Raw genomic sequence first — 14,155 nt, 5'->3', positions numbered from 1 at the left:
CGGGAGGAGCAGGGTTACCACGTGGCACGTCCAAGGCCAGGACCCTGCCCCGCCTCCCCTCCGCTCACCTGGGTGTGCAGGAGCTGGACGCGCTCACTGGCATCCAGGAGCTCCTGCTCTGCGATCTTCCTGCTCCTCTCCGTCTGCTCCAGGGTGGCCCGCAGCTCCTCCACCTCAGCCTGCAGCAGGTTGGCTCTGCGCTCCACGATCGCCAGCTGCTCCTTCAGGTCCTCCTGGCCCCGGAGAGCATCATCCAGGTGGAGCTGGGTATCCTGGCCAGACAGTAATGGAAGCGTCTGCTTGAAGTTGAGGCCAGAGGATGCTGAGGCCAGCCCATAGCTGTGCGTGTCTGAGGATGGAGAGGTTCCCCACGAGGGAGCCCACACACCTTCAGCTGCCCCTGGACACTCCGGAGGTGTCTGACGGTCTCCGCGGCCTGGCGGTTGGCATGGCTCAGCTGGATCTCGATTTCATTCAGGTCCCCCTCCATCTTCTTCTTGATCCTGATGGCCTCATTCCGGCTCCGCACCTCGGCGTCCAGGGCACTCTGCATCGTCTCTACTGTTCTCTGGTAGTTCCTCTTCAGCTGTTCGATCTCTTCATCTTTTTCGGCCATCTTTCTATCGATTTCTGATTTCACTTGTGTCAGTTCCAGCTGGATTCGGAGGATCTTGGCCTCTTCGTGTTCAAGGGCGGCCTTTGAAGAACAAAAACAAAACAGAAATGGTACCAGTGATGGGACAGAGCCTGCTACATTCCTCTCTGAGGTAAGAAAACTCCAATGGAATATTTGTAACTAACTCAACAATATTCAAAACTCTTTTAAAAAAAAAATCCCTAACTTACCTTCAGTGCAGAAATAAAATATTTCACTGCAGTTTGTTTTTATTATACTATGAAACAATATTTCTTAGGCACTTAAGAGACTTTATAGATATTTTAAATTCATCTCAGCCTTTTGTAAAATCTCATTTTAGACCTATTTTAACACAGTGATTTTCTCCAGTAATTTCAAGATTATTCGCAGGTATTCACAGGTATTCATCCACATAGTTTGCTAGGAAAAAAACCAACATGAGGACTGTGACTCTGAGACCCCGAGTGGCGCCAGGCTGGAGCCCCACAGTCACGGCGTCTGCTCCCTTACTGCCTCCCTGGCATTCTGCTCACCTCTGCTTCCTCCAGAGCCAGCTGGATATCAGCCTTTTCCAGCTCAATCTGTTTCCTTGATTTCTCCAGTTCATGGATGGTTTTACCACTTTCAGCGATTTGCTCCGTGAGATCTGCTATCTCCTCTGCAAAGAGAGAAGTTTGATTGCTCTTGAACTTTCGCACAGGTTTCCACGCAGAGTAAGCACTAGCCAGATGCTCTTAACTAGTTTATCAAGCTCTAAGGATGCTGCTTGCTGGAGATAAGATACTGGACACAGAGAAGCTCGGAAACAAGCCCTTGGGTGTGGTAACAGACACGCAGATGAGATTGGGTCCTGAAGTCACACTCCTGCAGCCTCACACTCTGGCGATAGTGTGAAGGGGGATTTTAGACAAACTGCTTACGCTCCAAATTCTTATTTTCTCGTTTCACAGTTTCAAGTTGATCTAAGGCTTCTTCATAGGCATTTTTCAGTTTGAAGAGCTCGGTGCTCAAGGAGCGGGACTCCTTCAGAGATGCCTCCAGCTCCGCCTGGCTCTCCTCACACTTGGTTTTCCACTCAGCGAGCACCTGCAGTGCCAGGGAGAAAGGCACCTCTGTCCATGACCCCTCACCTCCAGCTTCTATCTCAGGACCCCCATGAGTGTGAACACTCTGAGAATCAGGGCCCCCTTGGCTGTGTTGCTTTTTCCTGACTGTTGACTAACCAAGATTTCATTCCATAAATCAATTCAAGATCAGTCACTGGTCAGTAACAACTGCCATCTCCAAAAAGCAAGTGGACCCTTTGGGAAGGAATTAGCTGGGCCTACTTCCCTTTTCCCACTACGAAAATGGCCCTGCACTTCTAAATATTTCATTAAAACCTCGGTTCAAATCAACCATACTTGTCATACTTGCCAGAAACCCTCCCACTAGGACCCGAATTAGATTTCCACATCAGCCACCCAGACAGACCAGCCATGTTGGGGATCAAGAATGCTTGGGGGTGGATGACACTGGAGGAGGTAGCTTGTCTCCACTGAAGTGTTTGAAGGGGACCCCCACCTGCATCCCACGCTCCTTTGGTTTAGGGGGCTCGCCCCAGGTCTCACTGCTCCTGGGGCAGTCAGGACTGGGGCCCCACCTCCTGTGCCCACCCCGCACCTTGTCAAAATTCCTCTGCTTCTTGTCCAGGGCGGCAGCCAGGGAGTTGGCTCTGTCCACATCGACCATCAGGTCCTCCACCTCTGCTTGCAGCCTCTGCTTGGTCTTCTCCAGGGACGCGCACTTCGCGTTCACCGCCTCCACCTGCTCCTCGGAATCCTGGAGGCGCTGAGCCAGCTTTTTCCTTAAAACAAATGAGAAGCAGATGCTGTTTAAGCTCCAGTCCTTCTTGAACATCACTATTCATCTAACTGGAATCACTAACCTATGTGATTCAAACAGCTTTCCTTTCATAAGCCCAGGAGAACCTCCGTCTGCTAAAAATCAGTGATCAGTAGCCTGCCTGCCTCTAACCAAGATCACAGTCGTTTGTCTCAATGAAATGTGCTCACACAAGTCCTCTGCTGGCACAGAACTGCCTTAAAAGACGGTAACATTCACTCTCGACCAGTGCTGTCAGTGCCCTCTGTCATTTGATCATTTAGAAGTGCTAGTTCTTCTGAAGACAGAGTTGCATACTTGGCCTCCTCCAGCTCCTCCGTGCGCTGGATGGCGTCTGTCTCGTACTTGGTCCTCCACTGGGCCACCTCGCTGTTGGCCTTAGACAGCGCCCTCTGCAGCTCGGCCTTGGCTTCCTGCTCCTCCTCGTACTGTTCCCGCAGCAGGTCACAGTCGTGGCGGGCTGACTGCAGGGCGTGGGCCAGCGCGCTCTTGGCCTGCAGAAGTCAGGAGAGAGGAGAGGCCCAATGCATGAATGTTTCAGGCTGTGTGCGTGATGCAGTCCAGATGTGTTCCCGCTGTCATCACCTATGAATAAAGTTGTCTTGTTTCTGTAGGTGGTTCGTAGATAGATCAGGGAGCATTCCCTCAGCTATGTACCTTGCTCTCTTCCTCTAACTGCCTCTTGAGCTCTTCTATTTGCTGGGTAAATGCTTGCTTGCTTCTGGAAAGCTGCGATACTGTGCTCTCCTTTTCCTCCAACTGACGACTCAGCTCACCTGTGTCCAGAAGGCAAATATTTTTATTTTATCTGTCTATTCATTCACTCATACATTCCTGCTGTGTGTAAGGCACTGTGCTGAGATCTGGGGGTGAAGGCACGTGTCCATGACAAGGAAGCTGAGCACACACCTGGTGAGATGCTGCTGTTAAGGGTCTCGAGGGTGTTCGGGGAGCAGGGGGTGTTCCGAGCCCCTCCTCACTCCTCTCTCCTTACTGGACTCTCAGTGCTCACCTCCTCCAGGGCACTCTGAATGGCCTTTTGTAGATTATTCTGATTGCCTCTCTCCCAAAAATCTGCTTCCCTAGAAGTCCTCCCCAAACAAATTCTGCCTTTGGTTTTGACCTGCTGTCCCCGGTGGGTGTCCGGGAGGCACCGCCCCTCCCGTTTCCCGGCGCTCACCAGCCTCTGTTTGCAGCCGGGACTTCTGGGTACTCAGCTCGCTCAGGCTCCTCTGAATCTCCTCGTTCTTGCCCCGGGCCTCGCTTAACTGGTCCTCCAGGGTGCGGCAGATCTTCTCCAGATTTGCCTGCAGGGTAAGGAAGGGGAGAGAGCTCAGTCAGTGCTCAGGTGTGGAGGGCCAATGGTGGGAGCCCCCCGCCTCCCACCCCCGAACCTTAGACTTGGACACGCTCTCCACGTTGCTGCCCAGGTCGTCGAGTTCCAGCTTGAACTCGCTCTTCTCCTTCTCCAGCTTCTGCTTGACCCTCTGCAGGTTGTCGATCTGCTCCCCCAGCTCGGCCACGCTGTCCGCATGCTTCTTGCGAAGAGCGGCCGCCGTGGCCTCATGCTGCAGGGTAGCCTCCTCCAGGTCCCTGCGCATCTTCTGGAACTCGGCCTCCCGCTTCTTGTTCAGCTCGATCTGGGTGGACGTGACGCCCCCTGCCTCCTCCAGTCGCTCGCTCAGCTCCTCCAGCTCCCGGGCGTAGTCGCTGCGCTGCTTCTCCGTCTTGGCGCGGGTCGCCCTCTCGGCCTCGATCTCTTCTTCCAGCTCCTCGATTCGGGCCTGTGCGGGCAGGCCATCCCCGGGAGAATCCTGACTCCCAGTGTCAAGAACAGGCTAGTTTCCCCTCCCATTAGACCAACCAAGTCTTGGGCTGCTCCCAGAGCAATACCAACACTGCGAGTTTCCCCTGACATGAGCCTTTCCTGCAGCGGCTGATAATGAGTATCCTCCACTCTGACTACGGGTTGATATGAAATACTTCAATTACGTATTTTGTTTAAATTGTAGAAAAACTGTTCATTGATACTGTCGGCCTGGACAGACGAGGCCCATGGTCCTGCCCCTTGCTCTGATAACGCACAGCAGACACTCCGGCTCACCGTGTGTGATAGAGTGTGAAAGCAAAGTCCCAAGCGCCCCCTACCTGTAGCTCTTTGATTTTCTTCTGAAACTGCAGGCCCAGAGTCTGCTCATCTTCCACTTTGCTTTGCAGTTGACAGTACTCAAAATCTTTCCTGTGAAGGGAAATGCAGAACATGTGAGGACCAGACACCCAGGCACTGGAAACCCCAGCACAGCGGTGTCAGGGCTTACTTCTTGAGCCGCTCATCCAGCTGCTGCTTGTCGTTCTCCAGATCCAGGATGGACTCCTGGGCGAGCTTCAGGTCTCCCTCCAACTTCCTTTTGTTCCTTTCCAGGTCTACACGGAGCTTCTTTTCTTGTTCCAGGGAGCTTTCCAGCTGCAAAAGGCACCATCTCCTTTTAAGAAAAAATGCTTTGCACCATGGGTGTCCCAGGGGCTCTTCCTGCCCCAACCCAGGCCTCCCAACTGGCATCCTTCACTCACATCATCCACCTGCTGTTCCAATTTGCTCTTGATTTTGCTCAAAGAATTGACTTTGTCCTCTTCTGCCTGCAGGTCATCCAGGGTCTGCTGGTGGGCCTCCTGGAGGGCCTTCTTCTCTCTGGTTAACTTTGCAATGGTTTCATCCAACCCAGCAAGTTCTTCAGTGAGGTTCTTAACCTAAGAAGATGCCACAAGCAATTATAAGAAAAGATCAAATTGGGTTTGTACTGACCATAGCAGTGGAAAGACCAGGGTGTACCTTATTCTCTGTGGCGTGTTTCTCCTTCTCAACCTTGGCCAGTGTCAGCTCAAGGTCATCTATGTCTTTCTTCAGTTCTGAACATTCGTCCTCCAGTTTCCTCTTCTTGGCCGTCAGCTCAGCATTCATCTCTTCCTCATCCTCAGCTCTCTCTGTCACTTCCTTGATCTTAGCCTCCAGCTGGAACTTGGCTTTGATCAGCTGATCACATCTTTCCTCTGCATCCAACAGGTTTTCACTTTCCTTTAAAAAAAAAAAAAAGAATCATGATTTCCTTTAATGGTTTAAAGGTAAAGTCTGTGACATTCCAGTATTTTGTTGAATGAGTGAATTTGAACAAACTCCAGGAGATAGTAAAGGACAGAGGAGCCTGGCATGTTGCATTCCATGGGGTCACAGAGAGTCAGACACAACTCAGCAACTGAACAATTACAAAGTATTTTGTTATAAATGGAATCCTTTATGAAACATACCCAGTAAAAAGCAAAAATCCCACCTAAAATCCAGTTTTCCTAGATAATCAAATCTAGGAGTAAAAAATTTAAATTCCTAGACACATACAGCTTGTACTTGCAGCTGCAGGTCGTTCTTCTCTTGTACTAGAGTCACCAGTTTTTCTTCCAGTTCCTTCCTTTTGGCCTCTGACTTGGCCAGTTCATCCTTGGTTTTCTGGAACTCTTCCTTCATGGTGGCCATCTCCTTCTCCGTCTCTGCACTCTTGAGAAGGGGCTTGATTTTGAAAAAGAGTTTCATCCAAGGCCAGTGCTTGACGTTCATGAAGGCTCGGATGTTGTACTGGATGCAGAAGATGGACTCCCTGAAAACAAAACATCAGTTATTTCTAAGAGAGACTCCCCACTTCTCCCAAAGAGCTCAGATCTGAGCACACACCCCGCTCGACCTTCTCTGCACCATCTTCTGGAATTCCACACGCATGAGGAACCCTCTGCACACGGCCTGCGTCCGGGTGATCAGCTTGGCCAGGCGGTCATCCCTCATTTCCTCCAGGGTTCCCAGCAAGCCAGCCTTGAAGAACACCTTGAGGGAAGACGGATGCCCTGGGTCAGTTTTCTGGAGGGGTCTGTCAGGGACCTCAGGCCAGTGTCTGTTGGAGCTGACACAGTACCTTGGTGTGTCCAAACTTGTACTGAGTGTGGTCGATGTCAATGGATGCCAGCAGCTTTTCACACGCCTTCTTACTGTCGATGAACTGCCCCTCGGGGATGGCACTGGCATTAAGCACTCGGTATCTGCCGTGTGGACACAGAAACGTCATAGGCTATTAGCAAAGATGTGAACTTTGGAAATCAGCTCAGGCCTCTCTTCCAAGAGGCAAGAAGGCCGAGGTCCTGAGCAGGAAGGAAACTCGCCATTGGTCACAGGCCAAACAGTGGCCTGAAATCTAGGCCTCCCGACTCTTCTTTGCCACATCCTTTTCTGCCATGTGGTGTATCGGAGAAGGCCCTGAGAAAGTGTGGCAGAAAGAAGCATGTGTACCTTGACCAGATGGTGGTTAAATCGTTTTACGTGGAGTCCACAGCTGTTCAGTGTTTTTCCCTCTCAAATTCCAGCATTTACACACCTCCTCAAGAAACAAATGGAACATTTCTATTACATATGCATGTTCAGTTGCTAAGTCATGTCCAACTCTTTGCAACACCACAGATTGCAGCCTGCCAGGCTCCTCTGTCCATGGAACTCTCCAGGCAAGAATACTGGAGTGGGTTGCCATGCCCTTCTCCAGGGGATCTTCCTGACCCAGGGATCAAACCCGGGTCTCCAGCACGGGCAGGCAGGTTCTTGACCGCTGAGCCGCTGGGGAAGCTCTCTTACCACGCACCTCTGTTTGAAGTCCCCGTAGAGGATCCTGTTGGGGAAGCCCTTCCTGCAGATGCGGATGCCCTCCAGCACCCCATTACAGCGCAGCTGGTGCAGGACCAGGCTGTGCTCCATGGCGCCTGAGAAGAGAAGCAACGTCAGCTTCGCACAGACTCTCCTAAAACCCGACCCGAGTGCCGCCTCCAGACCAGCGGGCATCTTACCTGGGGTTTTGGTCTCGTTGGGAATTATACAGCGCACAAAGTGAGGGTGTGTTGTTCTTAAATTTGACATCAACTTGTTCAGGTTTTCCTAAAAGAGAAAGATTCAATTTGACAGTGAGCAGACTGTAGGCTTTTACAAACACAGAGATACAGTGTAACAAAAAAAGATATTTTACACTTCTTGTGAATTCTAATAAAGGTCTTATTTAATTCTTTTCAAAAGGTCTTTCAATAGTCCATTTGGCAAGAAGTATAGATATGATATGACAGTCTTTTGCTTCACAGTGAGCCAGAGACTAGCCAAGTACAGGACGCCTGCTGAGTTAACTCGGGGGAGCTATCCGGCTCCACTGGGCGCCTGAGACGCTACTGCCTGTGTCCTTCAGGCAAGTCAGAAAGTTCACGCTGAGGACTGGCCTCCCAGGCAACCCGGCCGGTTGCGTGTAAGATGGGGGTTAAATTCTGGTCCTCCAGTTGTTAGCACTTATCTGCATATACCACCACTGTCCTAAGTGACAGGAAGCAGATTAAGATCACATCACTCTTCTTGAATAAAGCAAGTTCAGCATCTCTACGTTGCTCATTTTGAGATGACTTAAGCCAATTACAAGCAAATAAATTCTATCTTTCTTACCCTGAAAAGGGCAGAGACGGTTTGGAAGGAAGAACCCTTTTTCTTGGCAACTTTCTTCTTTCCGCTGTCAGCTGAAAGAAAAGATGGTGTGTGGTGTTAGCAGGCCTCCAGAGCTGTTTCCTTTGTGGGCTGAGTTGGGGGAGAAGGGTGGATTCGAGGCAGCCTGGGAGTCTGTTACCGTCCGCGGTGGTGAAGGTGGCGTAGAGGTGTGCCAGGAGCCTGTTGGAGGACTTCTGGTACAGCCCGACCACCGTCTCGTTCAGGGGGTCCTTGTTCTTCTCCAGCCAGCCCGAGACACTGTAGTCCACGGTGCCCGCGTAGTGAATCAGGGAGAAGTGGGCCTCGGCTCTGCCCTTGACCACCTTGGGCTTCTGGAAGTTGGCAGACTTGCCCAGGTGCTGGTCATACAGCTTGTTCTTGAAGGAGGTGTCCGTGGCCTTGGGGAACATGCACTCCTCTTCCAGGATGGAGAAGATGCCCATAGGCTGGACCAAGGCAGAGTGCACACGGGGTGAGTGGGTGTGAGCTGCCGTGACAAGCACCAGGCCTGTGAGGGCGGTTACCAAGCACACATGGCAGGTACCTTCTCGATGAGCTCGATGCAGGCGGCCAGGTCCATCCCGAAGTCGATGAACGTCCACTCGATGCCTTCCTTCTTGTACTCCTCCTGCTCCAGCACGAACATGTGGTGGTTGAAAAACTGTTGCAGTTTCTCGTTGGTGAAGTTGATGCACAGCTGCTCCAGGCTGTTATACTAACATTAAAAACATAACGTCCACACGGAAGGTTAGACTGCTTTCAAAGTCAAAGACGCACCAACCTTCTTCTTTCTCCTCCTTGTTTCTCCTTGTCTTGGGAGTAGCTCAGCTAGGCTTTCAGGTGTGGTCACATTCTTGGGCTCAGCTCACATCACGTTTTCTCCGGAACTCAAGCTAGAAGATACCTCTCCGTCTCCTAAGTCCATGGCCTGGGCCTCTCCTGGACCCTGACCACGGTTTGTCTTATCTATAGTTGGTCTTCTGAGTACTTACATACTTCTCGTCATAATCTACAAACTACAAGCTCATCTTTTATTCACCTGCAAGTCTTATAGCTGGTAGACATTGACAACATGCTCTAATGGGTGTACATGCTTCTACCTGACCCACCCTCCATCTAGTGCTCCTCCCAGATGTGATATGGGGTGACAAGTGGCTGCCTGGACATCTTGCCTGTGATCCTGAGAACCAGCCCCTCACATAAAGACACCTGAATATTGAGAACGCAAACCTCGAAGATCTCAAAGCCTGCGATGTCCAGGACGCCAATGAAGTGCTGTCTCGGCAGCTTGGTGTCCAGCTGCTGGTTGATGCGGGTGACCATCCACAGGAACAACTTCTCGTAGACGGATTTGGAGAGGGCGTTCACAGCATGGTGCACCTGTGTCGGGGGGTCAGCACCTGTGTTGCGTCTGTGGGCAGTAGCCATCGGGTGCCTGCATCCCTTCCCAGCCTCCTGGCAGTCACTTACCTGATCAACGGTCTGGCCCTTGGTAACATACTCATTCCCAACTTTTACTCTGGGGAAGCATAAAGCTTTCAGGAGGTCCGAAGAATTCAGGCCCATCAGATAGGCTGTCTTGTCAGCCACTGGCAGGAAAGAAGGCCAGTTACAAGGGAAACCCCAGATAACTGGCAAAGCCAAAGAACCCCTCTGAAAATCCTCCAGATGTTTCAAGGCTCAGCTCAGCTTGTCTCCATGTGTTTGCATTACATGTCTCTAAACCGCTCACCTGTGGGCGCTAAGTCACTCAGAGAATATAACGGGCTTTGTGAAAAGGCAGCACTGGGTTCCACAAAACCCTGGTCACTCCTCACCGTGTCTGAAGCAGGACCACTCGAGTGACTCAGCAGACAGGGCAGTAACCTGTCAGCATCTGACCCCCACAGAGGTTCATCTCTCCAGGGGAAGGAGGATTGATCACTTTCAAGGGAGGCCCCCAGCTCTAGCGCACGCCCCAGTGGGTGATGGGGTACCTTCTGTGCCGTCCGGTTCTGCCTGCTCCTCCCGCTGCTTCTGCTTGAACTTCATATTTCCATAGTGCATCACGGCACCTGTCAGCTTGTAGAGCCCAGACTTCTCCTCGGGGGTGAAGCCCAGGATGTCAATGGCGCTCTGGCATTGCAGGAGAACGTGTCAGCCGGCTGATGTCAGTGATGGAGCAGGAGCCCCCGCCACACACACATCCTTCTCCCTGATCTACTTACATCCGTGGCCAGCAGCTCCTCAGCATCGTCAATGCTGGCCACCAGGATCTCGCCCTGGCTGATGAAGGGGTAATCATAAGGGTTGGTTGTGATGAGCAGCAGCTCTGCAATGATGACCAGTTAGAGGGGGTCACATGGATGCAAAGGAAACACCCCCACCTGGGGCTAAACAGCCTCTCATACTCACTCTGTGGCTGAATATAAAGTCCAGGGAAGACTCTGCACCCACCCCGGCCACACAGGGTACAACCCCCAGAGAGAACCTTTAAACCCTTTTGCTTTGTGTGCAGACAGCACAGATCCATGTCGGTTGGGAAAGATTAATCAGGAAAACAGGCTGAGTGTAGGCCAGGACACAGAGAGCCACTGGAAGAAAGCCCAGATGGTTTGGTAGAATCGTCGTCTTTTCCAAAATCTGTTGAAAGCTGCAGCCTGTTTCCAGGATTGGGCCCAGAATGCTGAGCAGACATAGCCAGAGAGCAGAGAAGGGCACAGAGCCCCTGTTAGGTGCCAAATGAAAAGCGGGGTGGACATCCACCAGCTGGCGGTTCCTCTGACTTGGCGCCGGCCTCACAGCATTTGGTGGAAGATTGGTTTTGTGGCTGACCACAAGGGGGCATCAGAGGACCACTAAACGCTAAGTCGTTCAGCCAGTTTCCATGAACCAGAGCTGAAGGCAATTGTGCCTCATTCTTTTTCTGTCCATTGGATTGCATTTCTCAAATTGGCACATCACTGTCAAAACAGCCACACCCTATTTCTAAAACAAATTTCTTCTGCGAGTAGGCACAACTCTCTTCAGTCCACTCACCTAAGAGCTGACAGGCCCCAGACCAGACCCTCTGGGGGCATCCTCACCTATGAGCTCGGGCTTCTTATTGGAAAGAATCTGGTAGAAGATGTGGTAGCTTCTCTCAGCCTTCAGCTGGAAGGTCACTCTTGACTTTTCCAGCAGATCTAGGAACGCAAACACAGGAATGTCTTCCAAACTGTTGCCCCAATGTCCCAAAACATCTGATTCTAGGAATCTACTTACATGTTTCAATATCTGCAGAGGCCAGCTTTCCCGTGGTACCAAAATGGATGCGGATGAACTTGCCCTGTCGGGGAAGGGAGACCAAGTAACCTGACTCCAGATTGTTCCTACCCACCTGGGGAGTGCAACAGAGCCTTTTTCCGCAGGAACTTGCAGTTAAGTGTCCTTGTCGCCTCTCTCCCTGCTTTGTTGTGCCTTCCTCCATCCCCTTGTTCCACACTGCATCCACATGCCACCCCAGTCAGCAGAGTCATATTCTGTTCAAGATGCAAATCAAACCATATCACTTCCCTCTAACAGGATCCTGACTTCTGGAATGAAACCAGACCCTTCTCCTGGGCTGCATGCTCCCAGGCTCCAGGTCCCTTCCCACTGCCCCTCCTCACTTCCCCACCTCATCTCGCAGAGCCTGCCTTACTCCAGCCACTCAGACCCCCTGGAGATCCCTTGACTCCACCAGTCCTCTCCCTGCCTCTGAACTGTGTCCCACCTCACCCTGTGGATCTCGGGTTCACAGGTCAGAGCCCCCCAGGAGGGCTCCCCTGCTGGCCCTGTCTAAAGGAGACCCGGCCCCCTTTACTGTCCCATTTACTAGGGAACTGTCAGACTGTTCTGTAGACTTGTTTCCTCCTCCTTTCATTATCCACCCCCGGGACTGCAGGTTCCTGGAAGCAGGGATCGTGCCTCCTCGCTGGCCTTGGAGGACACCCCAGCTTGACCCAGCACAGACTCACAAAGCGGGACGAGTTGTCGTTCCTCACGGTCTTGGCATTCCCGAAGGCCTCCAGCAGTGGGTTGGCGCTGATGATCTGGTCTTCCAGTGTCCCCTGGAGCAGGGAGTCAGGGCAGGAAGAGCCCCGTGTGAGGGTGAGCTCCGATGCCCCTCCTGCCCAGTTGGTCCCTCCCCTGCTCCCTGCTTTCCAACCTAGGGCCCAACCACATCATCAGCACCTCACTCAGAGCCCTGTTGCCAAGTCGCGTTTGGCTCTGGTTGGGTATCTTGACATGAACCTCATTTAACCCTTCAGTTCCTTCATTCTCCAGGTGGTGAGGCCACCTGTGTTCACACCATATTGCTGTGATATATTCATTTTGAAAGGCAAGTGGATGCGACAGTTCTCCCTGGGTGGTGTGTGTGACTCTGGTGTATGTCAGATTGACTTTCTTCAGCGGAGCCTTAGAGCTCGTTTTCTTGGCAATCGCCGGATCTGGTCCTGTGAGATCACCAATGCGCTGGATCGTCTAGGAGAGCCGGCTGTCCTGTGCGATTTCCAACCCTGCCAGCACTCCTTCCCTGAGGAGATGGGCACCTCCCACCCCACACATGCGCTGTGCCTCCTTACTCTGAAGTTAAGACAAGGGTTGGCAGTAGAAGCAGAGCCAGCCTGCCTCCTCTTCTTACCCTCATCTTGGAGTCCTTCTTCTTGGCAAGGTCTCCAGTTGCTGCAATTGTTGCAAAGTACTGGATGACCCTTTTGGTGTTCACAGTCTTTCCTGCCCCGGATTCTCCACTAGATCGAAAGAGAGAGGAGGAGGAAAAGAGTCCTGTGACTATAAACAGCCTCCTGAGCCACATCAGATATGAGATTCCCAACAAAGAGGAGCCCATTCGGAGAGACAAGGGCCCTGGGAGACCGGCACCACTGAACACCCTGGACGGGGAACCCCAGCTTCTTGAGGCCTCACACGCCTTCTGGCCTGTCCCCCATGCATCTTTGCATCACAGACTTTGTCCTCTGTACTTTCTCACTAATAGAACAAAGCAAGTGGCGTCTTCCCCTTCTGCACTGGGGACAAAGAGCCAGAGCTGTGAGAACGCTCTACACCTTGGATACTTACGTGATCAGAATAGACTGGTTTTCACGATCTGCCAAAGGGAAAAATAAAATAGGGTTGATGGTATTATAAAAGGAACTTTCTCAACCTAAATATCCATCTACAGAGGAGTGGATTAAGAAGATGTGGTACATACACACAATGGAATATTACTTGGCCATAAAAAGGAATGAAATAATGCCATTTGCAGCAACATGAATGAGCTAAAAATTACCATACTAACTGAAGTAAGTCAGACAGAAAGGCAAATACCATATATCACTTACGTGTGGTTATATGATACGATTGAACTTAGTTAGAAACTAGAAACAGACTCACATAGAAAACAAACCTATGGTTACCGAAGGGGAAAGGGGTGAGGGAGGAGTAAACTGGGATTTGGGGATTACCAGATACAAACTACCATATATAAAATAAATAAGGTCCTACTGTACAACACAGGGAACTGTATTCAATATCTTATAATAAGCCATAGTGGGAAAAAATCTGAATATATATATATATATATCTGAATCACTGCTGTAAACAAGAAGTTAATACAACATTGCAAATCAATTATATTTCAATCAAAAATTTTTAATAAAAATAAAAAGAGCTTCCCAGTTCTCCATGTCTCCAACAGTCAGAGTTCACTGCACAATGACTCTGTTTTGTCGTACATGGGAGCTCAAAGAGACTCCTCCATGAGAATATGGATCAAAGAGGTTAAGCCCCTGCTTACAGCCAGCCACTGGCTGCCCATCATATTAGGTTGAACCATTTGAAACTATCAGTCTTTGTTTTGGGCCCACAAAAACGTCAGTTTCACATGAGGTAACTCATGCTTGCATTAAATCCAAGCTTCTCACCCAGGCCTGCAAGGCCCTAAAATCTCTGGCTTCCTTTTTTTTAAGCACCTCCAGCCAGTTGTGTGGAGGCTGCACACTGGAGAGGCAGCTGATTCCAGACCTGCAGCCTCCCTGAGCCCTGCCCGTCTCTCAGGCTTCCTCCTTGGAGACCTACCTGTGAGC

General features: G+C 51.1%; 1 protein-coding gene across 1 annotated transcript in view; it reads right to left on the bottom strand.

Annotated features, from left to right (window-relative positions):
- The window catches only part of MYH3 (myosin, heavy chain 3, skeletal muscle, embryonic), a 21,353-nt gene that overhangs the window by 2,750 nt on the left and 4,448 nt on the right, over positions 1-14,155 (bottom strand). Inside the window, exons 7-36 of the mRNA XM_010843006.1 lie at positions 13,149-13,183; positions 12,712-12,820; positions 12,044-12,136; positions 11,310-11,373; positions 11,132-11,230; positions 10,274-10,377; positions 10,043-10,181; positions 9,537-9,655; positions 9,297-9,446; positions 8,611-8,781; positions 8,206-8,512; positions 8,028-8,098; positions 7,394-7,481; positions 7,192-7,309; positions 6,478-6,601; positions 6,253-6,389; positions 5,913-6,168; positions 5,352-5,594; positions 5,093-5,269; positions 4,840-4,985; positions 4,670-4,760; positions 3,916-4,305; positions 3,702-3,828; positions 3,179-3,297; positions 2,819-3,015; positions 2,300-2,483; positions 1,558-1,723; positions 1,171-1,295; positions 389-697; positions 61-272 (exon numbers count right to left, since the gene is read on the bottom strand). Of these exons, the coding sequence (XP_010841308.1) occupies positions 61-272; positions 389-697; positions 1,171-1,295; positions 1,558-1,723; positions 2,300-2,483; positions 2,819-3,015; positions 3,179-3,297; positions 3,702-3,828; positions 3,916-4,305; positions 4,670-4,760; positions 4,840-4,985; positions 5,093-5,269; positions 5,352-5,594; positions 5,913-6,168; positions 6,253-6,389; positions 6,478-6,601; positions 7,192-7,309; positions 7,394-7,481; positions 8,028-8,098; positions 8,206-8,512; positions 8,611-8,781; positions 9,297-9,446; positions 9,537-9,655; positions 10,043-10,181; positions 10,274-10,377; positions 11,132-11,230; positions 11,310-11,373; positions 12,044-12,136; positions 12,712-12,820; positions 13,149-13,183 (4,670 nt within the window). The remainder of the gene's footprint in view (positions 1-60; positions 273-388; positions 698-1,170; positions 1,296-1,557; positions 1,724-2,299; positions 2,484-2,818; positions 3,016-3,178; positions 3,298-3,701; positions 3,829-3,915; positions 4,306-4,669; positions 4,761-4,839; positions 4,986-5,092; positions 5,270-5,351; positions 5,595-5,912; positions 6,169-6,252; positions 6,390-6,477; positions 6,602-7,191; positions 7,310-7,393; positions 7,482-8,027; positions 8,099-8,205; positions 8,513-8,610; positions 8,782-9,296; positions 9,447-9,536; positions 9,656-10,042; positions 10,182-10,273; positions 10,378-11,131; positions 11,231-11,309; positions 11,374-12,043; positions 12,137-12,711; positions 12,821-13,148; positions 13,184-14,155) is intronic.

This window comes from Bison bison, unplaced genomic scaffold (assembly GCF_000754665.1).
Source record: "Bison bison bison isolate TAMUID 2011002044 unplaced genomic scaffold, Bison_UMD1.0 scf7180017864180, whole genome shotgun sequence".
Taxonomy (NCBI): Eukaryota; Metazoa; Chordata; class Mammalia; order Artiodactyla; family Bovidae; genus Bison; species Bison bison.
Note: the sequence above shows the minus strand (reverse complement) of the source record. Positions and strands in the feature narration are given on the sequence as shown.